Source organism: Bombus pascuorum, chromosome 11, assembly GCF_905332965.1.
Source record: "Bombus pascuorum chromosome 11, iyBomPasc1.1, whole genome shotgun sequence".
NCBI classification, from domain to species: domain Eukaryota; kingdom Metazoa; phylum Arthropoda; class Insecta; order Hymenoptera; family Apidae; genus Bombus; species Bombus pascuorum.
In genome coordinates this window covers 5,386,678-5,413,153 of record NC_083498.1, presented here as the reverse complement: position 1 = coordinate 5,413,153, position 26,476 = coordinate 5,386,678, and the positions used below count along the sequence as shown (strand labels likewise).

The window sequence follows — 26,476 nt, the reverse complement described above, 5'->3', positions numbered from 1 at the left end:
GATGATACGGCAAAGCGTTTTCTGACTTCGTTTTGCTAAATGTTGAGGTTGCATAATAAACATGGTGCATCGCTTATGAGAGGACAAACGAGACAAAAGAGTAACAGTAAAGGTATTTTCACATTATAGAGCGTAGACTTTAGTACATCATAGCATTAAATTTCATCATAGCGAAATTCTTGTGTTCCGCATCGAGCATCGGAGTTCATCGATCAAAATGTAGATGAAAACAAGAATTCTGATCTCGTAACGGTGTTTCTCTATCTTAGCAGCAGAAGAGCGATCGATTGCACTATATTATTATATTTCTTTTGTGCAATGTATGTCTACATTTGAAATATTATATAAAAATATGTATACGGTTATAAGCATTTGGATACCATCTTATATTCAGTACAAATAGTATGTTTTTCGTTGCTCTGATCTGCTAAGTATTTTATTATATATCTGTCATTTCATTCGTATTATACATGTCTTATGATGTAAGTTACTGAATGGAGTAAGATTTGTGATAATGTTTGAATAAACTTAAAGAAGTATTTTCGAAACCAGATACTATTTATACGATTAGCCTTTCCGTGACACACCTCTGCTTTCGTTTACTTACTTCGATTTGACGTACGATTCATCCTAGCACGCACACGAAAACATTTACGCCCACTTACGTGCATATATACCCTTCTTTGATCTGTTTTCATACGAATAAAAATATAGGGGCACAAAATGAAATTTTATTTTTGAATGCCTCTGCTGAGGCATTCATATTGTTTATATATATCCATATACGTGTGCCGTGCTTGCGAAGAAGAGGCTCTTCTTGCTTTCCATGTGGATTGCCATGTGGAGAGTCGCCTCTTTTATATTCCTATTCCTTGACCACAGTGTAATACAAATGCACTTTAGTTTTTTTTTTTTTTTTGGAGTTATTAGGGACGCAAACAACCATGTAATGTAACGTCTATCCTGTTCTTGGTCAGTGGCTATAAACAAACGATGCTGTAATAACATCTATCGAAAATTGCGTGGATCATTGACCATAACAGTCTACTGAGACGATCTACTGCGCACATTCGATTCCAAAACAATTTAATTTCGAGTATTTGAAATGAATATTACATCACCAGAAAGAAAATATTTTATATTTTATTGTACTTTATGCTGCGGGGAGATGCGGTCGCGGTAGAGCGCGTCAACAAGAGTCGTAAATTCTCGTTACGATACGATAATCGACGTTACAAATCAGTCGAACCCCAATTTCGGTTAAGATAATAAAGGTAGTTGAAATGTTGATAACACTGAGTAAACAGGTTAAGATATATACTTTATTCCAACAACTTTGGAGATTTAATTATTTACGCGTAGTGCGTGTAGATGTGTTCTCAGCGAAGTGTAAATAGCAAGTTAAGATATTAACTGACAGAAGATTAAAAAACTAGTTAGGATGTCGACTGATCAAAGGACGAAAAACCAGTCAAGATGTTGATTGATCAAAGGACATGAAGCCAATGATGTTCACCAATGGTGCTATCGCGAAGGAGAATAGTGATGGGTGTATCTAAAGCACGGAACAAGCGGATTCGTTGATAGCAATTTTGGTTAGGAAGTAAAGGCAACGGTCATTGCTGCTAATTGCATAAAAAAAAGGCTGGTGGGAAAGAATGGCTGCTGGCCGTCCCCAATCAAATGTCACCTGTGGGTTGCATTGTACATGGGAAAACCCGCCTTCCCGTGTTTTCTGGAAATGGACAATAAATCTAAGGACTGCATCAACTTAAAAGATACTTGTGTATTTAGCTTAGATTATAAGGACCATAACTATAAAAAATATTAAAATGTATGATGGGTCCGCAATAAGGGTGTTTAGATATCCGGTGGCCATCTTGCCCGAGAGATAGAGTCTGGTTTATGTAGAGTGTCAAGGGACGTAATGATCAGATTCATATCATTTCAAGCATTTATCATCACTCGAAGGACTGAAAGATACGACATAGAAGTTTTCAGAATACTCATGTACGTTTCCATGTTGACGGTGAAGAATTTGCCAGCCTTCAAGGAAACTGGATCTTGAGCTCTCATAATTACATAAATAATATATTTCGTCATACTTGTCGGTATATTGTACCAACGGCAGAAATACACCGAGTCACCGATGTCTTCCATTTGACGGTTTAAATATTCGCCCACGTAGCTGTATGCAAACAGTTGCACCAACATAGCGTTCAGAATTATAAATTCTTTTATCGTCATGACGATATTTCCAATGCTCAGATCGAGAATAAGTTGAAATCCTAAAAACAGAGGCATATTGTACCTATATGTCAATCGTATTCAAATATTCTCATGCCACGCTTCGTGTTATTTTATTAAGCGAGGTAAGAGCGCTCACCGGTTATACAAATAAGTATGCAACTAGAGAATAGTTGCACAGCCAAGATAGAGCTGATCGTATCGTTCAGCATCTTGGCTAGGTTTAGTAAGTAAACATGCCTCTTGATTAATACGATGAAACGTTCCATGGTTCTTTCATTCTCGTTGCCCAGTTTATTGAATTCTAGCTTCAAAATTTCTACCTGACCGCACAGGTGAAAAATAATTCCGAGGAACAACGTATCGCTTCCTGATTCATATTTCACACCGAATGAGCAAGATTCTTGCGCTACTCTGGGTAAGTATCTGTATATGTACCTTTCAGAAGCCAAACTGATCAATTCCATTCTTTATCGCGTTCTTAATTTAATTGACCAAAACGAATAATTAATTTCAATATCTGGAGATATAAGCACGTTGTATACACACAAGATACACGTCCAACTCTTCAAATTCTTCATTATACTTTGTGTTATACCGAGCCTAGGGTTTATTTTCAATAGAGAGTGCCATATTTATGTAAGTAAAATTGCGAAGAAAATCGTACGTCAAGTCTTAAGGACTGATTGTAAGAAGCCAACGCAAATAAAAAGAGCAGTTGATTGCATTTAAGAAAATGATGTTAATCTTTCTTCTTCATTAAAATCTATGGATTAATTAGCATGGCTTCTGACAATGTATGATTCATTGGACACGGTGATTCATTACCTAGATTACCAGTGCTGGTGAATAACAGCATCAAATACTCTATGATAAAAACCATAAAGTACAAATTATCCGGCAATTGCATAAGGGCTATTACACATTCGGAAGGTATAGGGTAATCCGTTGTACTTTCTTTCGTTACGTTAACTATATCTTTTTCTTCATCTCCAGCCAGCATAGGAATAGTCATGTAAAGAGTCGAGCCGATGTACGAAGAAAATATCATACTAGCAGACACCAATCTTCCCATATAAGCGTGTCTTCGCATTATCACTCGTTTCTCGTGATCCTCCAATTCCTTGTAATCTTTAACCGCCGAGACAAAATTCGAAACAAGGCTATCAGGCTGAGTACGAAAACGTATGATTTTTGATAAGGACAAAATGCCGCAGTTAATTAATATTAGTGCGTCTAGGTTCTTCTTGGCGTCGCTAATGTCTAAATACAACTCCATTTGCATGACCATCAGCATGAGTAGCTATAAAACAACAATTTTCAAACACGTCAAATTCAGCTACTCAGAAACCACATTGATTAGGTTCACAAATTGAAAAGTAAAAGGAGCGATGAAATTATTGATATTTACTTTTTTAATTTATGCTTGAATTTACTATTATTTACACGATTTGTATGCTACCAGAAAATTTATAGAAATACGTCAGGTGTCTTACAAGGAGAATACAAATAATGTGTAGTAATCACAAAATTATTGAAGTAACAGAACGTGGAGCGGATCAATTTGTCTTCTAAAACGTTCATTTAACACGTTTACACAAAAGTAAATGGATAAGTAGAGGAAATAGTTGTCACTGTGGCTTCGTGAAATACGATTTGTTTGTGCAAAAATGTAAATATCCATTCCAGTTATTTTCTGAATAATCTATGTAGTATAAAGATACGTAATAAAAACAATTAGCGCACAACATTAAAACTAGTTCCACTTGTTTGCCCACTTAGTTTTGTCCTCGATTCTATGTAGTTCGTAGCTAACGTGTTAACTTCGGAACAGAATCGTAAAAATTTCGTACCAGAAATAAAATCGCGATTGTGGCACGTATAGCGGAGAAGATATCGTACTCTTGAAGAGGCCAGGTACCCACAGGCCACGACAGCATTTTCAACGGAGTCATCGCATAAGTGAAATCTTTATCCGACGAAACTTTCATCCTTACAAAATGAAGATCGACAAATAACTCCACGCAATCTTGAATACGTTCTCTTTCCTTCTTCCCACATACTAACGAATTGTATCTCTATTCTCTGGTTTATCTTTTATTCTATTATAATCGCTCAATTATGTCTGCTGTCCAATCGATTACCATTTCTACTTCAACTGTACATTTCCAAGAAAATTCAAGTGGTGACGGTTACTTTACAGATAAATACTTTATTGCTACGCTTTTGTGCGAGTAATACCGTGTTTTCTTTTTTTCGACATCATCCATTTCGAAAATTGGTCTGTGTTTTCAAAGAATATTCAACTTTTATTGCAAATTATCAGACTAGGGTTGCAACGGTATGTAAGTGAACGCAAGAAAGGAATATCTATTTTCTTATAGCAAGCAAATACCCTTTTTTCTAAGTAAATGTCTAACTTATGATCAATGTAATAGATTATTTTCAACGCAAGGAAAGACTGTGATCGCAATTGCGTGATCTCGAAATTGCTCCAAACTGACTTATTTATTCGCATACATTGATCGAAGACATTGTGTACTCATGTTTAAGAGATTATAGTATGCTTCATACGTAGATATGTTCGTGAAAGTCTTGCGTAAGGGAATATTTCGCTGCTGTAATATCATCTTTGTTACGCTAGGGATTACAAAGGGTAACTTCCAAAAGGAAAACAGAAAAATTTCGTATAGCACTCGGAAATCGGGATTCAAGCCAAGCAAACATTTAAAAGAGGAACGCTCCGTGGAATAGATATTGCTTATCATTTTATTGGACGTAGAAAAGAACAGTGCGAGTGGAAGAAAAAAAGGCCTGAAAATCGGCTAAATCAGAAAACCCATGAAGAAATACTAACGTTGAATGAAAATAATTTTTGTTGAATAAAATTGTTGCCAAAGTAATTACGGGTTTTTTTCTGGTTGAAATAAAAACAAACACGGTATAACTTGCTCCATACTTGTTTATTTAGTGAAGTTAACTTATGTTCTTTCATTTGTCACATGTGTGTGAACGTGACTTAAACTATATCGTATTCGCAAATACATTAGTTAAAGTTCAGTTTCAAAAAAGAACACAAATACAAAAGTTTCATTTTTAAACTAATAATGTTTTATGGATCAGGTAACAGTATTCAGCCGTCGAACTTCACGATGTGTTTAAAGGGAACATTTGATCCCCAAGCGGAAAACTCCCTCCAGTGCCGTGGTGGGGATGACAACCGAGTGCAGAACGAGGGAGTCTGGGAGTCTTGTCGTGTGCTTGGTGTCGTACGGGAATTCACTGCATATATACGCAGCACTTGCGACCGATGGTTTCTACGTATCCATCATTACTTTCAAAATGGACAAATAAGAAGCTCACGTCTTCGATATTTCTTTGAAAGTGAATGTGTTCATCAGGAGGAACTTCCCAGCTGTCACGTGGATCGTCAAGTCTCCACGGTTAATTGTTAGTGTCAGATCGCTTGCCACGTGCTCGAGGTTGATACTAGGACGTGATACTAGAAGTGTAGATGGCTTACGCTATGCTTGGTTCGAGATCCAGAGGATGAGACTCGACAGCATCGGCTGCATAGACGTAAAGGCACCATACTATGAGCAACGTCAACATCAGGGCGAAACATTCAAGGTAATATACTAATTAGACCTGTCTTTGTTTTTACATGATTTTGAGTTGACACAATTTAGAAGGAAGAAATCATTTAAACATTTTACAGTAGAAACTAAATGTTGTTCATTGTGATCAATTTACGATTTTTCATAATTTTGTAGATTTTGGGATTTTGAATGTATCGTTTGTAAAGTATATGGATAAAAACATATTTTTTTAATTAGGTATTATTTCGTACATCTTCGATTTATATTTTAATCGTTCGTATTTCAAATGTTAATAATAAATGGAATGATCATGTATAGTACTCTAAATTTCCTATCGTTATCGCAGGTATTTTACATCAGCTAATGAAAACGAAAACAGAGGAAAGGATGTAGAAATGGGATATTTTTACCTGCGACGCAAATCAGCAAGGCGGTCATCAATAGTTGTACCAATATGATTATACTGAGGATTTGTTCGAGATTGTTGGCCAGTATGAAGGCTGATAGTGTCGTTCCACGAAAAGTCGGAGTTCTTTCTAACAGCCAAACTTCTCGAACTTGATGGACTTAATAAAATTCGTCTTGATAATCTCGAATTGATCACAGAGATGCATCATTAAGCCAAAGAGTAATCCGTCGTTGATGCAATGAACGATTGCATTGTCGAGAATGTATATCGCTTGCAATGCCAATACGCAGAGGTGATGGAGCAAAGACAGTGGACGCAAACTCGCAGTACGTTGCTAGGAAATACTTCAATTTCTCGGGACTATTTAGATTTATTGATGAGTTCACCGAGTTTTGGAACATGCGAAGATAGGTAAGGCACGTCATAGTAAAAATGTTGGAAACCGATTGTTTTACGTGTAAAAGTAATCTTTATCTTGAATTGTCATATTTATTTTATACAATGTACTTTTACGTTCGAAATATGTATATCAAAATTATATATACTGCCGTAAATATGAATGCGCTAGCTGATATTTAATATAAATTGTATCCTTTTCATTGCATTTGTTTTCTAAATACTTTGTCAGTCAACTCAATTCTATTATAAATATCTTACATAAAACAGTACAGGGTGTGAGACACGAAGTTGATGAAAATTTGTTATATATTAATTTGTTATATACTGTTGTTTATTGGTTATTTGTTAATAGATGTAACGATTTGGTGTCCTAATATTATTGTATTTATATAGACTGCACATAATATGAACAAATAAAAATATAAAAACATCGAATGTATTTCTCATAACGTTTAGGGAATAAAACAAATTCCGATTTGAAGTCTATATGTGAATTTGCATTAGTCGAATCTTGAAGTACTTTGGAACGGCTAGGATCAGACTTGGACCATGAAAGACAATTCGGAGGCATAGCCGAGATACGGCATCATTAATGTAACTATTCGTTCTTTTTAAAAATATTCGATCATAACATCGTTATGATAAGAATTATTAAGAACTGACCAGCTGTTTAGAATTGAATTTATGTTAACATGATGGTATTTCGAATTCTGGCGTGTAACCGGTGATAAACAGTCAGCGAAACTGACAATGCAGGAAAGTTACATGAGGAACGCATCTATCCTGCCGTCTATATTGAGACAGCAATGACAAATTTCCAGAGACAAGCTACAAATACCACTGGTCCAAAGATTCCGAATTGAAAAATATTCTGATGTAGGAAGTTTTCGCAGACCTTTAATACTCGACGATTCTTTTCTCAGGTTTGTACAAATTTTATTTGAAATAAAGATAAAAAAAAACAGTTTGAAATAGTGAATTATTATTTCGTTCTACACTAAGTTCAAAGACATCGTTCTCAAATAATTTTCTATCTTGGTTAATTTTCTTAAACAACATGACATGGTCTTTAATGCGAATGTGGATTTGAAATATTATGTTTTGACTGTATTCGAGTCGTAGGCAAGGCGGACGATTTACTATACAAAGTAACGGCATTTGTTCTCAGAATTAATTTAATTTCAGTTACTTTTTTGCCATATGGCATTGGCCCCGACGTGTTCGGACAAACGAGTTTCTGCTGTACAGTAAAACTCCGTTTATTTAATTTTTATTTATTTGAACTAAATGTTAATCAATGGTTGATTAAAAATACTTTTGCTAATTGAATCCATTAATTTGAATTCTTATTATATGAACGGAACAACGTAGGTAGTGGAGAGAATCAGTGAACTCCTAATCTATAAACTATTTTTACCCGACAAGTTTATATAAATAAAGTTTCACTATATTTAAGTAATACCCAAGTCAGCATTTTACCACGCTTTCGAACCTACTCGCGTCGTCATTACGAAAATCCATCGAACAAAGGAAGATCCATCTCTCGTAGACCAAATATCAACTAACTTTAGCACCGTTTCCTACATCTTTCCGAAATCAGACTCTACTATAAAGTTTGCTACTGAATGGCACTCCTCTACTTTCGTTGGCTTCGATGCAACGTACGATTTATCGTGGCGCGCACATGAAGGCAGTCACGCTCGCTTGCTTGCATATGTTCTCTTCTTTCATCTATTATTCACGCATACAATATTGAAGAAAGTCCGTTATAAATCAATATTTTCGTGCGAATAAAATTATACAGACATAATACGAAATTTGTAAAAGAGAGAGTGGAGCCTTGCTGATGATGATTGTAACTATAAGGCCTTTTCAAACTTGAATACTATTCAAAATGGACGAAGCTGCGAATAAAATTATAGACACGACACGTTGTCTTTTAGAAATAAAACAGAATTGAAGAATAAAGATGATATGGCAAAGCATTTTCTGACATCGTAGTGCTGAATGTTCAGGTTGCATAATAAACATGGTGCATCGCTTATGAGAGAACAAACAAGACAAAAGAGTAACAGTAAAGGTATTTTCACATTATAGAGCGTAGAGTTTAGTGCATCATAGCATCAAATTGCATCATAGCGAAATTCCTGTGTTCCGCATCGAGCATCGGAGTTCATCGAGCAAAACGTAGATGAAAACAAGAATTCTGATCTCGTAACGGTGTTTCTCGAGCCTAGCAGCACGCGTGCGTAACTAAACGCCACGGTATTTTTTTAACGCAATCAGTGCCGGAAAGAAGTTACTTCGACAGCTGTTCGAGCGATTTATGGGTTACTTAACCATTTGATGTCCAGGTTTTTTTTCGAGTTCACGGGGAATATACAAGAAACAATAGTGCTAGCAAAACAATTTACATTAAGTTGTTCAGTACCATGATCACATTGGTGTATTTCGAAACAAAGTATCCGAACACTTATCAGAGAAAATATTACACAACGCATTACTATGTAAATTACGATATATTTATTAAAAATATATATTTACTAAAAAAATAATGTGCAGCACGAATAATCGTCTTAAGCATATAATAAATATATTTCGTAATTTTGTGTTGAGCATATGGTAACATAATTTGTTCATCTATTTTACATTCCGAGATTTGTTTCAAACTTTACCAATACAATCATGATGATCGGATTTCATTACAGTATTAATGAAATTCCAAAATGTGAAAGTATAACACATACAATATATTCATAGTTTCATGAATCACTATGTGTCACGGATGTTAAGGTTTAATGTGGTCGAATGCCAAGAAACAGTGGTTATCGAAATCTTGGCTACTTGCCATAGAATTTCGAACCGGTTAGGTGAATCTTTGTCGTGAGTAGATGAGACTCGACCTTGGCACCTCGAATTCAACGGATTGCGCCTTGTTGACGCGTGTTCTCTAAAATCGTTTCGGGGTCAATGACTGGTTGCCAGCAAGGGCCACCGAAAGTGGCGATCCTACGCGCGGTGCAAGCCGGTTTTATCGACCATCAACCTATATACAGGAAACATTTTTATAATTCTGGTAATTCTTCGAAATTCCACAAAAGGTTCGTATCTTTTCTGTTTCTGTTTTAATACATGTAGTTTGATATTTTGATATTCAAACTTGCTGGTTTGTGATTGAAAATATGTGCAAGAACCGCAGTAAGCAATTTTAAGAATCAACAATACATATGCAGATTATAGCGGTAAAACACGAGATCAAAATAAAAAAAACCAATAAAAATTGATTTCCTACCTTTCTCCGTTTATAAGTAGTTCTCGCTTATTCAAATAAAGAATTTTAAAAAAAGTGCAATACTCGAACGTTCCAACAAACAATAATTCAAGGTTCTTTCATGCAAATTCGTATTTACAGCTGCATATACAGAATCTTCGGAGAATATTTGAGAATACATAAAGGATACAGAAGGTGGCAAGGAACTACAAACGATGCACGGTGTTATCGACTTCTCGCTCGCTGCTGAATGTACCTACCTGCTCGGGTAGGTAAGTACCGTTCGTCGAGCTACCTTCGACGGCAGTCACGCCACAACCTTCGTCGTGTCAGGTGCGCACGGAGATCAACGGGACTATCTTCGGTTATTCGCGAAGTCTCTCATTGCCGGCGTCAACGCAATTCTTCTCTGCATCGCTGGTGTCCAGGTAAATCCACATATTTGGAATCGACTCGAAAGTTCATCGACTTTCGTGTGTTTTTCAGCAATTTTTGTTCGTGGAAAGAGTTTAAAATGTATCTAAATGTGCAAAACTTGTTTCTTCGTTGGAATGCAAGAGCAAAAAATGAGGAAACAAAGCCTGAATTTCAAGTGAGTCTGAAGTTGGAAGATTCGTAGGAGAAGATGCATAGATTAATTTTGATGGAATTCGAAGCGTTTTCATTTTAATCCGACGTGCTTAGATTTACGACGCGTAACGAATGGCGGTGTGTCAAGCTTCAATGATCATAACCATCGAAAACATAATTGAACACGCTCTAGTTGATCGTAACTACCGTTGTTGCGCTTTTCCGAATTTTCATAACCTATTAAGTAACTCGATTGTAATACTGTTTTCTTTGCTTCGTTTCCTCGTGAAACTTGTTGCGCGATTCTTATCGCTTTGAGTTTCTTGTGTACGTTATTTCCACCGAAAATTCAAGGTTTTTGATTATACGAAACGATAGTTTATCGGTTGACTCGTAAACACAATGAAAAGTTGCATAATTCGTCGATTAATTAAAACAGAAACATGTTGCACTTTGACGAAACAATATTGATGGCAAATATACATTGTGACCGATTTATTTTTAAAATAAAAATTTATTTCAAGGAAACATGTACGAGGAAACGAATAATCGTTCGACATAAATTTTACAGAATTTCGTAACGCTATTGTAAATATTCTAAAACAAGCAAATTATCGTTATCTACGATAAGCTATTCATAACAGTGACATAATTTTGAGCAACTAGAATTTACATAAATGGCAAATAGAAATACATTGCGCATAAACCAATTATTTTTTCGTTTCAGTGTTTGTGAAGCCTCTTAAGATAAAGTTTATTTTTAGATAATAAAAGTATAATAGCGAATTAATACATTACATGATCAGGTCGCGCTTTTTTAATTCGTAAAGCAAAAATTTGCCTAATCCAATCTTATTCCATCTTCTATATCCTGTACCTCAAGTCTTACATTATGTATCCTTATCATGTATCCTACAACCGATACTCCATTTTCCATACCTAATAAGGTAAGTACATTAAAAAATTGTATATTAGACTCAAGGATTTCTATTCCACTTCCACCGCTATTTACATATTCTATATCCTACATCCAACATCTAATATCCACTATACCATATCCATTATCCCAAGCCTCTTGTACAGTTCATAATACCATCCCACATTCCATTTTTCATATACCTTATATCACATCCTATATCCTATTAGTATTACTAATCTACGTCTTTCCATTCTATATCCCATGTCTCATAATCCCATTCTCAGATTCTATATCTCATGTACAATATACCAAAAAAATGTCTGCTATTCTTAGTTTCACATATATTCATATTACATTTAGCACATATATTCATCCTATATCTAACATTTCATGTTTTCCATTTTCTCTCTTGTTCCATATCCAGTACTTGCAGCCAATATTTTTCACCTTAATATACACAGCACGTATCACCATTCTACATTTCATAATTCATATTTCCATCATCATTTTATAACACATTTCCTGCATGCCCTGTTCTACATTCTATGTAGACATTCTATTTTCTTTCCCTACATTTCAAGACAAACTACTAATTTTCCCGAGCACATGTCCCATATATCTTGCACATTCCCAAGCACATGTCCCATATCTATATCTAAATTTCTTACTCTTTATTTCATTTCCTAATTATTAAATTCTCCGTCGCATATTTAATATATACAATCCAATAATCCCTATTTCATACCATTACTCCATTCCATACAGAAGACACAAATTACCCTATCCAAAATTACAGTTCATTAAATCCCACATACACACCATCCAATACCAATATGCTACATCCAATGTTTCCCATCCTACACCGCTACACCATTCCTTACAGCCGATATTCTTTGTTCTATGTCTCTCATCACGTTACCCCTCATACGTTAGTTCATTAAACATCCTTTCAAACTACACGCACGAGATATATCATAAACTGTCCACAAAACACACAAAACAGCACAAGAAATCGATTCTTCCCACAAACGAAATACACTATCCCACAAAATGAAATTCGTCGTCCACAAAAATCCCATAAATTCCACAAAAGTCGACACTTCTCAATATTGCTATCTTACAAAACAAAATTTGTTGTCTACAAATTACTCACAAAAAGGAATTCATTCTTCACAAATTAAATTTATTCGATTTCTGATGGACAGTTTGTGGGTGGCGAATTTCATTTCGTGGGATAGCGATTTTCGTTTACGGAAGTTTCAATTTCTTGTGGGTCTCGTGGGAAATTTGTGGGAAAGCAATTTCATTTTGTGAGATATTGGTTTGCGTTTATGGAATCAATTTCCTGTAGGTTTTGTGGGGAATCGACTCCGTTCTGTGGGAAATTTGTGGGAAGTCACTTTCGTTTTGTGGGAAATTTGTGGGCAACGAATTTTGTTTTGTGGGAAATTTGTGGGCAACAAATTTTGTTTTGTGGGAAATTTGTGGGCAACAAATTTTGTTTTGTGGGAAATTTGTGGGCAACAAATTTTGTTTTGTGGGATAACAGTTTTGATTTGTTGGAATTGAAATGTTCTATAGGTCCAGTTGGTTATAATTCACGCTTTGTGGGAAATATATATTTTTCACTTAAATTGCATTTTTCAATTTTTGGAGGGGAGGATTTTCGATGTTATAGGGAATAAGAAATAGGAAATGAGTTTGAGATAATTGGTAGTATGATTTGAAATGTAGGGCGAAGGAAATAAAGTTTAAGCTATGCAACATAGAGGAGGAGATATGAGATATGGGATATAGTTTAAAAAACATTGGATATAGTATGTGAAAGACAACATGTGGAAAATGTACGATGAAATGAAAGACGTGGGAATATTCGGTATAAGGTAGGGAATAGAGTTATGTGCTGTGGAAAGTAGGATAGAAGGGGAATAGGGAATATGAAATATTTGATATGGAATGGAGAGATGAAGTTTTGGAAGTAAGATGAAAGATATCGGTTAGGAATACTAGTTATGAGGTATGTGAGATAAAGAATATAAAGGATAGAATATGGAATAGAAATGTGAACTATGGAATGGCCTTGGGATAATGGATATAATGGTATAATTTCAGTAACTTTTTTCAAATTACGTTTTAACGTATTATTCTTTATTTTCAAAAGGATTGAACTCGTAAATGTTTTTCTTTAAATGAAACCTGCGTCACGCTTATAACAACGGGGCCGGAAAATTTGCACGCCTGGAAAGCCAGAGGCACGGAAAACGATACGTGGTTTAAATGGATCGCACGGGATGGCAAATTGTACTGAACGGGTACAGAAAAATACTCTGACCGTGTCTAACAAGCTCTTTTAATTACGCAGTAAAATGCCGGTTACGTCTATACGTATCTATATGTATGGATGCTTGAATGCCTAGTAAGTGCTTATTCTTATCCTCTTGCCTTCTGCTGGTTTGCATCTTGACAGAGCTGCATCACCTATCCGAGAACGGTACGCGTTGTTGAACAAAATCATTAATAATACACGAATTGTACCGTTATCCGGTTGACTCTTTGTTCGGTACGCTTATTCGAGCAGAGAAGATTGAACAGAGAAGAAGAAAAATACAAGAAGGGAATAGAAAGGACACGTAACACGATGTGCTGGAACATCGCGAGATCGTGGTTCCCCGAACCTGGAAATGGTGTCGATGTCCGGATGACCTTGGCAACTAACCACGAACCGAGAGTTCTCCTCGCTTTCCCTCTCGTCCGCGCGAGAACGATCTGCATTCTGCACTTTCTGTGTTCACGATCGAAATCGATAAATAAGCTTGCCTCACGCGAAACACGCTGGCTAATTGTAAGAAACACTTTCCTGCACGATCTCACCACGTTACACTCTGATTCAGAATGTTTTTCGATCATCTTGATGCTCCATTGTCTTTCTCTTTAAGGTTCGAAGCCTGATTTTTCACGGTGAATCAGAGAAGAAACTTGTTTAAAGAAGCAAAGAAGTCTGTTTTCAATTTCGGTGCCGAATGTGAGAAATGTGGATCAGTTGACGGTCGTTCGATTGACGCGTTGAGTTCGGCGCGTTGGAGGAACGATGAGTAACAGTCTGTACCGTTAGCCCGAATCGTTTCTCCAACTGGAGAATGTCAATTTCATGCGGTTTACGGTACTCAAATTGCGCGTTAGAATACAACGCTTCGATTGTTGGCCAGTTCCTTTTCAATCACGATCGTCCTTCGGATATTTACTTCTGACAGATATTGATCTACTGTTCTCTTCGGGTCTGTATGATCCGAGATAGATGATTTAATTCAATAGATATTATCAGACTGTAGATAATTTTTAAATATTTGATCCAAATATTTAATATAATTTTTCTACCTTCTGCGTATTTCGTGCATTTTATAAATAAAGTACTCGAGAAAGGAATATATCTGGAGAGATACAAACGCGATGAAGTGAAGGGAGCAATAGAGTTAAGTCGTGCCTTAAAGGACTAAGTATCTTACGAAACTCGATGACGAACGAGATATGATTCTGTCAGTAGATTGATCAACTCCGTTTTCTAAACACTCAATTTCATTAACCAAGTGCATATCGTTATTCGATACTGATCCATGATTACTGTTCAACTTCTGAGAGAACAACTTCTATCGTTGGATTATATTTGTGCGCCTCATATAGCGACTCTCCTATTCGCAAGCAATCGAGAAACGCAACCGATGTAGACTAGGAAAAGATTAATTTTCTTACATCACAAAGATTGTTAAGATTGTTATTACAACATTATATTACTATTTCAAATCACATGATTATTATTGAAGAACCTGATAATTTTCTACTGACTTTTTAGAGTAACTTAAGTTTTCGTAAATTTCCTGATATACTTAAAAACATGACATATACATACATACGTAGAAGTAGGAGAAACGCTACTTTGGGAGATTCTAGGAAGACTTATAACATGGCAATCGAATAAGGGACAACGTTCAACTGATCGTTGGTCGGATAGCATTCCACGTTCAACGGTATTCAAGTGTCCACGAGCCGAAACGTTTCCGGTGTATTACTCACGCTTAAAATCCTGCCGACGACCTGGATACAGGCGCGGCATCCTAAAATAACTCGACCACGATCAAGATCCGGTTGAAGGTGAACGACTTTTCCATCTTCGTCGTGCTGTAGGACCGAGAATCAGATTCCAGAAATGTGAAAGAGGGACATGTTATGTTAATCTGTCGCTTCGTTAACAAATCTATGTTCTTGCAGAAACAAAAGACTGACAGAAGAGAAACAATAAGGAAACATGTGGTTGCCGAGGACGTGCATCCTGTTGGTTCTACTGGCTTCGGCGAAATGCGAAAAACACGAAGAGGAAGATGCTTCAACAGTGTTTCTCGAGGCTGCCAAATCCTTTTTCTCGAATAAGGACAATATTAACGGTCTACAAGGATTGGCAAGAGCGTTCTTGCAACCGGATGGCAGAAAAGAGGTAAGATGGCACTTGGAGTATAGTTATTTGCACTCGAGGAGTATTTTAACATTCGTTTCTATCGTTCGTATCCGATAAAGATACCACAAATAATATAGTATGCATAGAAATACGTTTCAATATACTACAAACACTTTGACATTTGCTAATTTATGTGCCACGAAATTGTAAGAAATTAATTTAAAAATCTATGAGATACGTAGAATGTGTAAAAAAATTAGCTTATTGGTTGCATATAGCACAATTTCTAAAATACGAACAATTAATTATAAAGATCTTTACTTTTGCAAATGTTTATATGTTAAAAATTGTAGTAATTGTACACAATTCTATCGAACAGGTCAGCAACACGTTTGACGGAAAGTCCAACCTAGACGGTATCGGTCAAATCGTATCTGGCATAGGAAGTTTATTCTCCGGCAATGGAAACAGCCAGGGAATCGATTTCTCCATGATTGGCTCGGTTCTCGATGGTGTAATGAACTCTGATAAAAGTACCAAAAGAACAGCTAGGAGCGTGGAAACAAATCAAGAGCATGGAATCGATCTGGAAAACATCGTGAACGTGGGAAGCATGTTGATGGGTCAACGTGGCAATTCCGACTTATTGATGGGATTGATACCGATGCTGCTGTCGAATCTTGGTGGCGGAAGCAACGAAGTTGACAGTGAACCTAATAAGATACACGATCACTCTGGACATTCTTGGTACATGCCACCGATCCTTGAAAATTTGCACGTAATGTGGGACCACTTCAGCAACTCGGAATTGGGTCAAACATTGTGGAAGAAAAGTGGCCTGGCGCAATTTGTCGGCCAAATGTCAGACTCCAAGGGACGTATTCAGTACGAAAAATTGCTGGAAAGTTTCGAGAACCCAGGTCTGCGTCGCAGATGGATACGATCGCTGACGAATTATATCGGAGAGTGGATTTCCCATATCTCTGATCCGCAAATTCAACAGCGCTACTTGAATACTGTTCAGTTCGTGGGAAATAGTTTCTTGAAGTCTCAGGGATTTCCAAAATCGGCCATGTTCGATTCGATGAGACCGGCGGAAAGTCTTTCTAGGTACTACCACCACTGTTCTACCATGCTATAGTTAAAATTTAATCTCTTCGCTGTTTCTAAAATGACGATGTATTGCGATAGCAATGCAATCAAATTCTGGATATAGTTTCCTTATGTGAACTTAATGTATCGATATTTATCCATTGATAGTAGAATACATGTACATATGCTTCTCGTGTAGTAGATTTTAAAACAAGAAATACATATTTGACCATGTATCGTCGCAACAGTTACGAACGAACAGTATATAAAACATTGTAATTGGCAGTTTTCTGAATGGTTAATCAGTTAGAAATGAATAAAATGGTGCTTATTTTGCGATTTCTATTTCATAGCGTAATTATGTTTCGACAGATTAGTGAACGCAGTGGGAAAGAGGTACTTAGGGATGAAAATCGACAGTTCGCAGTATATCAAACCAGCTGTGTCGTACATTAAGGAGTTGGTCGCCCTGGCTTCCGAAAAAGGATTCATCATGTCTCGAGTAAACGCCAGAGGAATCAGCAACAAGCTCAGTGATATGATCAACAATGACATTATTAATCCAATGTTACAGGTAACAAATGAAACAGAATATATAATTGAATCTGTTCTATTATAGAATCGTGTGTTAAATTAAGAATTAACTTGCAGTCTTATCGAGCGTACAAGTGGGCAATTAAAATGCCGCAATGCTCCAGTCAAATTCTGTGCACTATCAATGAAAGGAACGAACAAGATACGGAGCAGCCTCGTTTAAGAAGTACCTTATTGAAAGCGACGAGTTTTCCTGCTGCTTGGGCTGTCAGTTATAAATTAGGGACTAATTTCTGGGTCCTGTATGGAGCCATCATGGAACATGATAAGTGTACTGTAAGTGAAATGTCTTGACAAAGTCAATACAGAAGAGAATAGAGATATGAGATAGGGTAGAATATCTACTATCAGTGCTATTATCAAAAATTAGTGACTGTGAAAAATTTGTTTGATTATTTTCAATCCAAGATAATGATGATCGATAACTAACAAATATTTAATCATTTATTATTATTATAGGACAAGTCACTGTCATTTGTTGAAATTATTATTGTCAGATATTTTGATTCGCAGCTACTCTAGAACTTCATAGGTTAAAAAATAAAATTGATATCTCAATTTCTCTCTCTCTCTCTCTCTGCATCTTAAGAATTGTGTTAATATATTTTCTTCAATTTTCAGCAAAAATACCCAGCTGACTGCACAGATTTCCATGAAGAGGAGATACGAATTAAAACCGAGAACATTCACAGTGAACTTTAATATCTAATTAAGTGTACCTTGTGAGAGACATTCGCGATTTTTAAAGTCAATTTCACGAATATACAGCCACACAGTATGGCTGTTATTCCATGCGTAGTATATAAGATTATTAAGCGTTAGGGAATAAAGGAAGAGGAAGCTAAATCACTGGAAAAGTTCAAAAACGTTTTAGTGTACATAGAAACACAACTGAGAACGGAGTCGTCGAATAAGTAGATTTTTAATGTTACGAATCTTTTATTTATCTCGAATCTTACGTGAAGAATATTCACTTTTTTAATGTACATTGTGTGATCCTTTTATTTCCATGGTGCTAAATATTTGTCGGTCAAGTGTCGTGAAATCAACAGTGGTCAATTATAAGAGCACCAGTTTATAATTATTTGTATGCATCTTCTTTTTGATTCGTTATTATATTTCTTTCTTTTTTTAATGGAATCTCTAAGAATTCTATTTCATAAGAAGAGCACGTGTGAGAAGGTACGTATTATAATATAGATATATTCTTTGGGATGTCGTAATTCTGAGCTTACGAAAGCTCCTTCCATGAAGGCCGGAAGTTGAATGACTAGATCTATTCGATCGTGTTCATGCGTTTGCGTTGTTTGCAACAGCTTCTGTAAATATTAGGTAAAAGCCAAATAAAACGTATGTTGGATGTACGAGGTATATCGTAAATCGTTGTGGTTTGTTGCTATTCTTTTACCAGCATTACTTCCTTTTGATGTTCTTGCATGCCCATTCAAGACCCTCCTAGAAAATGACGAAATCACGTTACGACTTTAATAAAACGCGGTCTACAATATTTAAGCCTGCTACGTTAAAAAGTTTTTGCACCTTGACTCCTTTTCCTTCGGTCGCGATGCATGATTGTATCTGCCAGTCGCGATCCTTGATATTGTGCAATCCAAGACCTTCGGCGATTTCGGCTGCTGTGACAGCTTGTCCAAGATCTTGTTTATTTGCATAAACCAATAAAGGAACAGCTTTTAATTTCTCTTCTAATAAAAGTTCTGACAACTCTTGACCTGTTTCTTCTAGTCTCTTAACGTCCGCACTGTCCACGACATATATCTTTGCGGAAGAAAAAGAGAATGCAAAAAACTTTATGTTCAATCAGAAATTATTCGAGATACTATTTCACAAAACATTCGTTCAAACGTAAAACATCGAATAAAATAAAAAATCATTTCCTTTGATGGCTAAATAATGAAATAAAACGAAGAAAAATCAGTTACATATTCGAATAAATTACCGCACAATAATTTCGATATAATATCTAGCTAAATGGGGTAACATACGTATCGTTTTTAAAATATTTTGTGACAGCGTTTGGATAATTGAAATAACTTACTAAAACATCCGTGTTTTCAAAGTAATTTCGCCAATAGGGACGAATTTTTCGAGCACCTCCAATATCCCAAACGTTCAATTTGAATCCTTCGCTTTGGACGCTCTTTATATTGAAGCCTTGTGTCGGTGTTACCTTTAAGAAACAGAAACTTACTATTGCAAACAATCAAACTATGATATAAATTAATTGCAAGAAGAAATACCTGCGTAATATCTTCACTGGCCAAGGATTTTAAAATCGTTGTTTTTCCAGCATTATCCAATCCCAGAAGAAGCAATCGTAATTCTTTGTCTGGATTGGAACGCAATTTTCTCAAGATTGATAAAAGTCCCTGTTATTAAATACACAAAAATATGAGAACATTTTTTAACCTTATTCAAGCAAAAATCTATATGGTATTTAAATTTTTGAATTTATAACGCGCGCCTATTAATGCAGCAGACGAAATCACTTCGCGATGGCATTGGTGTAGTCGAAGGAATTGTGTCAATCTGTCGTCAAAAATTTCAGAAATTTCTACAAATGTATGTTTGTTTATATGAGCGGAGTATAAAATAAGCAATAAATAGAGTTAAATAGCGAATTTTCATTCAGTGAAACGTATTGTGATAAAAGCTGTGACGTTTAAATTCAAGATTACAATTTTTAGGTTATGTTTCGTATATCTTGTCTATCTTGTGTGGAAAACAAATATCGTTTAAATAGTACGTAAAGGTGCATAGTAAGGTTAAGTGCGTTAAAAATCAATTGTCTTTGGTTTATTACCATATTTTACTGTAGTTTATTAAACTGGAACAAAAAACGTGGCAATAGTCGATCACGACACGTCAAGCGTTTGGTTATCGTCCCTCGAATTTATTGTGTTGTTTCTATCGTATCTAAGGAAACTGGTGGTATCTGCGTCACTTGACCAATAGTCTTTCACGGTATTTACATATGTGAAGGCATAAATCAACAGATACATAATATTTAACTCTATTTTCATGTCAACCTATCTTATACTTGAATAAGGATTTAATAAATAGAATTTTCATATATTTATATATGAAATCTTTATTTTGCTTTGTAGAAACATGCCATTTTATTATGCTGGTTTTAATACCAGTACATTGTTCTCTAACGATGGAGATATTAGCTTTATAACAGATTCATTTACTAAAGTATCGTTTCCTGGAATTACCGACTTTCAAATAGGTTGGAGTTACTTCCTCATTTGGAAAGGGAATGAGCTATACATTTCTAAAAAAGTTGAGGAAAATAACAAAGATACAGACACAGATACAAATATTCAACTAATACAACTACCAGAAAAGTCACTGGATAGGTATATTCTTGGATTTAGATAATTAAAAACATATAGATGTTTTAGTTCAACATTCATATTTTTATAGTTGCAAGCAAGCTGCAACTGGTAGAGATAATATAGTAATTTTATCTAATGATAATGAAATATGGCTATATAAGATTTATGAGAATACTTGGAAGAAGATAATCAATTTTATTAGTGATAGCGACAATTCAGAGAAAGAGTATCCTATTAAAATAATACAAGGGGGATGCACTATAGTCCTTACTAATTTAGGTAAACATTTACAGCATCGAGTGCAAAAGTAGACTAAACCAATTCTTTTTCTTAATATAAATTTATATCAGTAATTTATTCTAATAAGCTATTCTATTTATCATGCAGCATATATTAATTATACAGAAGTGGAAGAATTAATTTTTTCCAAATGAAGAATATAACGAAATTAGCTAGAAAGTAAATTATTCAGTTTATTTAGTATTGGTGTTAGCCCATTTTTGCCATATTTTAGATTCTAAATATTTCAAATAGTATAGTTTATGCATACATCTAAAACGTGGTTTAGGTCGAGCTTTTAATGTCCCTATTTTGATTGATATACCAAAGAGGGTTCGATTCATAGACATTGCTGGTGGATTTGACCACACCATCTTGTTAGCAGAGAATGGTGACATTTATTCAATGGGAATGGGAACGTATGTACTCGATCATGTATTATTTCATAAATCAATACAGTCAAAGTAAAATGGACTGATTCGTACGAAATAGGCGTGGCCAATTAGGACACAATGATTTAGAGGACTGCGATAATCCAAGAATCGTTGACGCTTTAGCTGGCATTAAAGTAACGCAAATATCGGCCGCGGGTTGGCATACTGCCGTAGTAACTGATCAAGTAAATAAATATTTAAACTGTGAATATTTATGTAATCTTGAAACATTAAACAGGATCCATATAATGTGTAAAAATACATAATATATTTAAAGTAAGATTACTTATTATAATATTTAATAGACGAAATAAATTTCTATGTAAGTTCCATTTCTTTAGTTATGTTCATAGAAATATAGGGTTGTATAAACATTCGCAGTTTATAAATATTTTTCGTACTACTAGAGCAAACCAAATCGATGGACATAGTTGGCAATAGTTATTTTTAAACCATAGGGTGACTTATATACGTGGGGATGGAACACAAATGGAGAATTAGGGCTGACAAAGCAAGAGAGCAAAGTAGTTGCTACACCCACGTTAGTAGATTTCACAAACGATCAAGACGAGAATATAGAAGTTTCTGTGAAAAAAGTTCAATGTGGAAATACTTTCACCATTTGTATAACGGGTATATTTAAAGAAAAAAAAAAGAAAAAGATATTGTTATTTTAGAAAAAAATGTATTGCAGAAATTTACTTTTCCAACAGATGATGGAACGCTTTGGGGATGTGGATGCAACAAATACGGACAATTAGGGCAATCCCCGGAAAAACTTTCGAGTTCTTCGAAATTTGTTAAACTCGACGTCCCTTTACGTTCGGAAAGTATTAAAGATTTCAAGTGTTATGAATGGGGTACAGTCCTCGTAACAGAGTGATATTGTAACCGTCCAATGGCTAGTTTTACAAAAGAAAAATAAAGAGGATGTTCTCCAAATATTTTCGTGTTCGGTTATTTAATGTTATGCATCAGGCGTGTCGAATATGTCCGATGATTCGTTCGCTTCTATTAATGGTAGAATAAATAACCGATTGGTCATCAACATTACTTCATCGTCCAAAGAAGGCGGAGGTGTTGGGGATATTTCGTAATTTGTTTTAAGTTTTTTGCCTGTAACACAGAGATGATCAATTATTTCTATCTGCGTATTTTCTAAACTACAATACAACTTCATTTACTGAAACAAAATTCGTTTTAATTAACTAAACTGCATATAATAATAGGTAGGATAATAAAAATAAACGTAATAGACAAGATAATAAAAATAAACGTAATAGACAAGATAATAAAAATAATAATACGTAAAGATTGATGAATTTCTATTATATGAATTATTTATTCTACGATGAGTTTAAATAAATGGAGTTCTATTGCTTTCATATTAGCTTCACCTGCTTTATTGTCCTTTTTAGATTTGTTCATTGTCTCGATTCTTTTCAAATTTCTTTGCAATTGTATATTAAAAGGGATCATCTTAGGATCTGCCGGTTTCACTGGGCGTGGTGTTCGGAAAGTAAATGGTAAATTGTAAGTCTCTATTTCAATTGGTTCCACGAAAACCGCGTAAATGAGGGCGTATCGTAGCTCGTTCGCGTACCTATTTAACAAAAATTGTTTTTATTTTCTCGTATTACCATCGTTTTGTTTGGTGGTAAATAAACAGCGGATAATTTGTGCATTTATGAGAATGTGTTTCCAAGAATGTATAGAATGCACATAATGCATAAAATTATATAAAATATTCAAAATATAGTTGTTATATAGTTCAGTGAGCGAAATAAATTTCACTTCCTATTTCCTTAATTATGTTTATAAAAATATGAATTTGCACAAATATCCGTAGTGAAATGATGAAACAGACAACTTACATATCGTAAGTAGCTTCAATCACGATATCTAATACGGAAACTGGATCGATAGTACCCGAAAGTTTGATGTCAGCTTCAGAAGAAGGTTCTCGTAAACTTGTCACGAATGTACGATCTGTTATTAAAGTATATAATAAAAATTGACAAGATTGTTTAAACTACCTTCTTATCGATTGATTTCCTGTTGACAGTCTTTCTTCTATTTCTTCACCTGCTTCGCGTTCGTCCACGATTTCGTCCCAATATGGCATTTGTTTCTGTTCAGATATTTTGTTAGCTGCTGCGATGAAAATGTTTTTCAATTCTCTAAAAAATCCTTCCCGAGTATGTTTCCTATCTTTGTAAGTAGAATGATTCGTAAGTAGAATAGCATATAGTAGAAAATATCATACACGTACATTATGAACATGCCTCTTCATAAGTATTAGGATCCTTCTGGAAAAAAAAAGAAATTCAAGAATCTACAATATTGTTATTTTGTTCTAAACTTTGAGACACAAAGAATCTGTATGTTGCACATTATTAGGTTGTTCGGAATAATAGCTCGTAATGTTTTTCCTATATTTTAAGTACAAACAATACGATTAAGCTTCTCGTTTACGTTTTTCTCTCTGCATCACTGATCAATTTCGCTCTTTATAATTTATACTGTTAAATGTTTCATTACGTTTGTTATCTTTTGGTTTCATGAATTTTATAAATGATCCTACCAAGCATTTCGATTCTGTCGCTTTTCACTAATACATAATTCTGACCGATTAATCGGACTTCTAATATCTGAGTGAATTATCATGTTTTGCAGAGAATTAGGAAATGTCCCAATGCTTATGAACGGGAATGTAATTATTCGATGAATTTGTTACCTCGGAGTAATCTAATTTCCCCAGCCAACCAACTGATCAAAACACTCATGTAATACTCATCGAGATTCTCTCTGTATCGTATCATGTAAAGAACCAATGTATCCAAGAACCAAAAGGATGCCATGTTCGTGGCATAATCGTCAATTCCAAGAAGATCTCCTAATAATCTGTAGGAAAAGAAAAGATGTCGTATACTTCAACTCGATATCTTTCGATTTATAGAATTCTAACTTAATGAGTTCTTGAGGTTTGTCGTTTTCGATACCGATCGACGTGTCAAACAAGCTCTTGAACGTACGTGGAAGCGTTGGCAGAAACTTTTTGACAAAACCACCGCAAACATTGAATTCGTCGATCGACTCCGTTTCGGTTCGCTGTAATTAACAAGCAATTTGAATTTCATGAATTCGTCGTTGAAATCAAGTTTCCGTTAACCAGTGAACGAAATGTGACGTATAGATATAAATAAATGTTCCGATTAGAAACCTTAATTGATCGGGCACCTGCATTTTCCTTGATTACATTTGTTCTTAAATTCGACATTTCTATTCTCGTTTACCGACGAATCTTCTTAAACGATGACACGGAACATCTTCGATGACACAGGGCAATCGATGCTCGTTGAGATCGAATCGAATCTAGAAGGCGGTTGTCGGCAAGATTTTGGGATAGATTGCAATAAAAGAATAGTCAGAGTAGAACGGTTCGTTCGTTTTTTATTCATTGATTTTATTTTTTAATTTTTTTTTCCACATTTTGTTCAATATTTTCAGAAAATAACACTCCAAAGCGAAAAAACCGTATATTCTCACCAATCCCAATGTGTGTATAATATATATATATTATACTTCTCATATATAATATATATGTATATATATATAATATATATATATAATGTATACTTTTATACTTTATATATAATAATATTATGTAGAGTATAGCGCACACTTTAGACTGTTATCGATACCTTTTATAATTTTATCGATAAATTACAAATATTGAAAAACATGAAACAGACACAGCCGGCGGAGACACGGGGACTTGGGCGTCCTGGGACATCTTTCAGCGGATCCGTGAAAAAAGATTTCTTTTGTTCTTTCGAGCGCGCCCTGTCGCGGCTTCCGTTTCGCTCGATAGTTCTCGGATTGGATAGCCTCGGTTTGATCGACGACCAACACTCGAGAAAGAGATCGAAAGGTGGGAAGACCGAGGTGAAATGGGCGAGAGAAAAAAAAAAGAAAGAAGAACGTTTCTTCCCCCGTTCGTTCCTTCTCCCTCTCCAATTTTCCCGAGAAAGAAAACGGAAAGCTAAAACGGAGAAGCCAGGGAAACGGAAAACGCGACCAATAACGCGCCTCATCGGGACACGATTAAATACTTATTATATTATATTTCGGTCGCTCGAAAATCCCCGGGTCCCGGCGCGACTGACATTTTTTTTTTTTATTTATATATTTTCACACCGAAGTCAGAAAGGCAATACGCAGTATGAACTTACTTAGTACATTTGTGTGTGTATGTGTGTACGCGTATGTGTGTGGCTTTTACAACTATTTTCCTTTTTGTTTCTCTCTCTGTTTTCTTCTTCTTCATTTATTTTTGTTCACATTGGTTGTGGTTCTTCTGTTACTCTTGTTGTCGTTTTCCGTATTTTATTCATGTTCGTTCGTATTTGTTCCTTTCTTTTTTTTTTTTTTTTTCGTTTGTATGTTTGCTTCCACGCGTTCCTCCTGCAACTTCCTAACCTAACAAAGCTTCCATTTTCTTTCCTTGCGTATCTTTCTTTTTGTCACGAATTTTCGCCGTTTTCGATCGCATCTTATATAACTTCATATCGATCGATTATAATTATCCCTTTCACCTCTTCGTCTCTAGCGTTTCCCTTCTTTTTTCGTCCTCCTTGTTATCGTTCAAAATTGTTTCTCTTTGTTTAACTCTACGCTAGATATAGTGCTGCTTCAATCGTTCGTTCCGTCTTCCCCCGTTCTTCCCGAGTCTCGATAATCATCCGAAGATACGTGAGAGTAAGAGGGAGAGAGGAGAGATGATACAGAGAGAAGAGAAAGGAGCTTAAGAGGGAGGTGCTCTCGGAGGGGTTTTGTGAAGTGAAAATCGTATAC

General features: G+C 35.4%; 5 protein-coding genes and 1 long non-coding RNA gene across 7 annotated transcripts; 3 read left to right on the top strand and 3 right to left on the bottom strand.

Annotated features, from left to right (window-relative positions):
* Window positions 1-1,917: 1,917 nt before the first annotated feature.
* Window positions 1,918-4,764, bottom strand: LOC132911587 (odorant receptor 13a-like). The gene is made up of 4 exons (XM_060968288.1): window positions 4,101-4,764; window positions 3,076-3,550; window positions 2,387-2,617; window positions 1,918-2,288 (listed from the first exon to the last, which is right to left on the bottom strand). The coding sequence occupies exons 1-4, from the start codon at window positions 4,236-4,238 to the stop codon at window positions 1,948-1,950; spliced, it is 1,185 nt and encodes a 394-aa protein (XP_060824271.1). The 5' UTR covers window positions 4,239-4,764; the 3' UTR covers window positions 1,918-1,947.
* A 524-nt stretch (window positions 4,765-5,288) lies between these two features.
* LOC132911593 (uncharacterized) lies at window positions 5,289-7,084 on the top strand. The gene is made up of 2 exons (XR_009659048.1): window positions 5,289-5,877; window positions 6,193-7,084. It is a non-coding gene; the product is annotated as an uncharacterized LOC132911593 (long non-coding RNA).
* A 2,982-nt stretch (window positions 7,085-10,066) lies between these two features.
* LOC132911576 (uncharacterized) lies at window positions 10,067-18,927 on the top strand. The gene is made up of 6 exons (XM_060968276.1): window positions 10,067-10,353; window positions 15,678-15,900; window positions 16,241-16,971; window positions 17,326-17,527; window positions 17,605-17,823; window positions 18,169-18,927. The coding sequence occupies exons 2-6, from the start codon at window positions 15,715-15,717 to the stop codon at window positions 18,247-18,249; spliced, it is 1,419 nt and encodes a 472-aa protein (XP_060824259.1). The 5' UTR covers window positions 10,067-10,353; window positions 15,678-15,714; the 3' UTR covers window positions 18,250-18,927.
* Window positions 18,463-20,483, bottom strand: LOC132911584 (ADP-ribosylation factor-like protein 3). Its single transcript, XM_060968285.1, has 6 exons — window positions 20,369-20,483; window positions 19,806-19,934; window positions 19,604-19,735; window positions 19,087-19,323; window positions 18,956-19,002; window positions 18,463-18,866 (listed from the first exon to the last, which is right to left on the bottom strand). The coding sequence occupies exons 1-5, from the start codon at window positions 20,369-20,371 to the stop codon at window positions 18,961-18,963; spliced, it is 543 nt and encodes a 180-aa protein (XP_060824268.1). The 5' UTR covers window positions 20,372-20,483; the 3' UTR covers window positions 18,463-18,866; window positions 18,956-18,960.
* LOC132911582 (RCC1 domain-containing protein 1) lies at window positions 20,021-22,563 on the top strand. 2 transcript variants are annotated; one of them, XM_060968282.1, is made up of 7 exons: window positions 20,021-20,127; window positions 20,673-20,927; window positions 20,995-21,185; window positions 21,475-21,604; window positions 21,678-21,804; window positions 22,078-22,252; window positions 22,333-22,563. In XM_060968282.1, exons 1-7 carry the CDS (start codon window positions 20,036-20,038, stop codon window positions 22,500-22,502), a joined length of 1,140 nt encoding a protein of 379 aa, XP_060824265.1. In that variant the 5' UTR covers window positions 20,021-20,035; the 3' UTR covers window positions 22,503-22,563. The 2 variants fall into 2 exon arrangements, with proteins under 2 accessions (XP_060824265.1, XP_060824266.1); XM_060968283.1 differs by lacking the exon at window positions 20,021-20,127 and adding an exon at window positions 20,396-20,529.
* LOC132911583 (uncharacterized) lies at window positions 21,869-25,880 on the bottom strand. The gene is made up of 5 exons (XM_060968284.1): window positions 24,357-25,880; window positions 23,656-23,830; window positions 23,494-23,589; window positions 23,017-23,222; window positions 21,869-22,735 (listed from the first exon to the last, which is right to left on the bottom strand). The coding sequence occupies exons 1-5, from the start codon at window positions 24,478-24,480 to the stop codon at window positions 22,587-22,589; spliced, it is 750 nt and encodes a 249-aa protein (XP_060824267.1). The 5' UTR covers window positions 24,481-25,880; the 3' UTR covers window positions 21,869-22,586.
* Window positions 25,881-26,476: the final 596 nt, after the last annotated feature.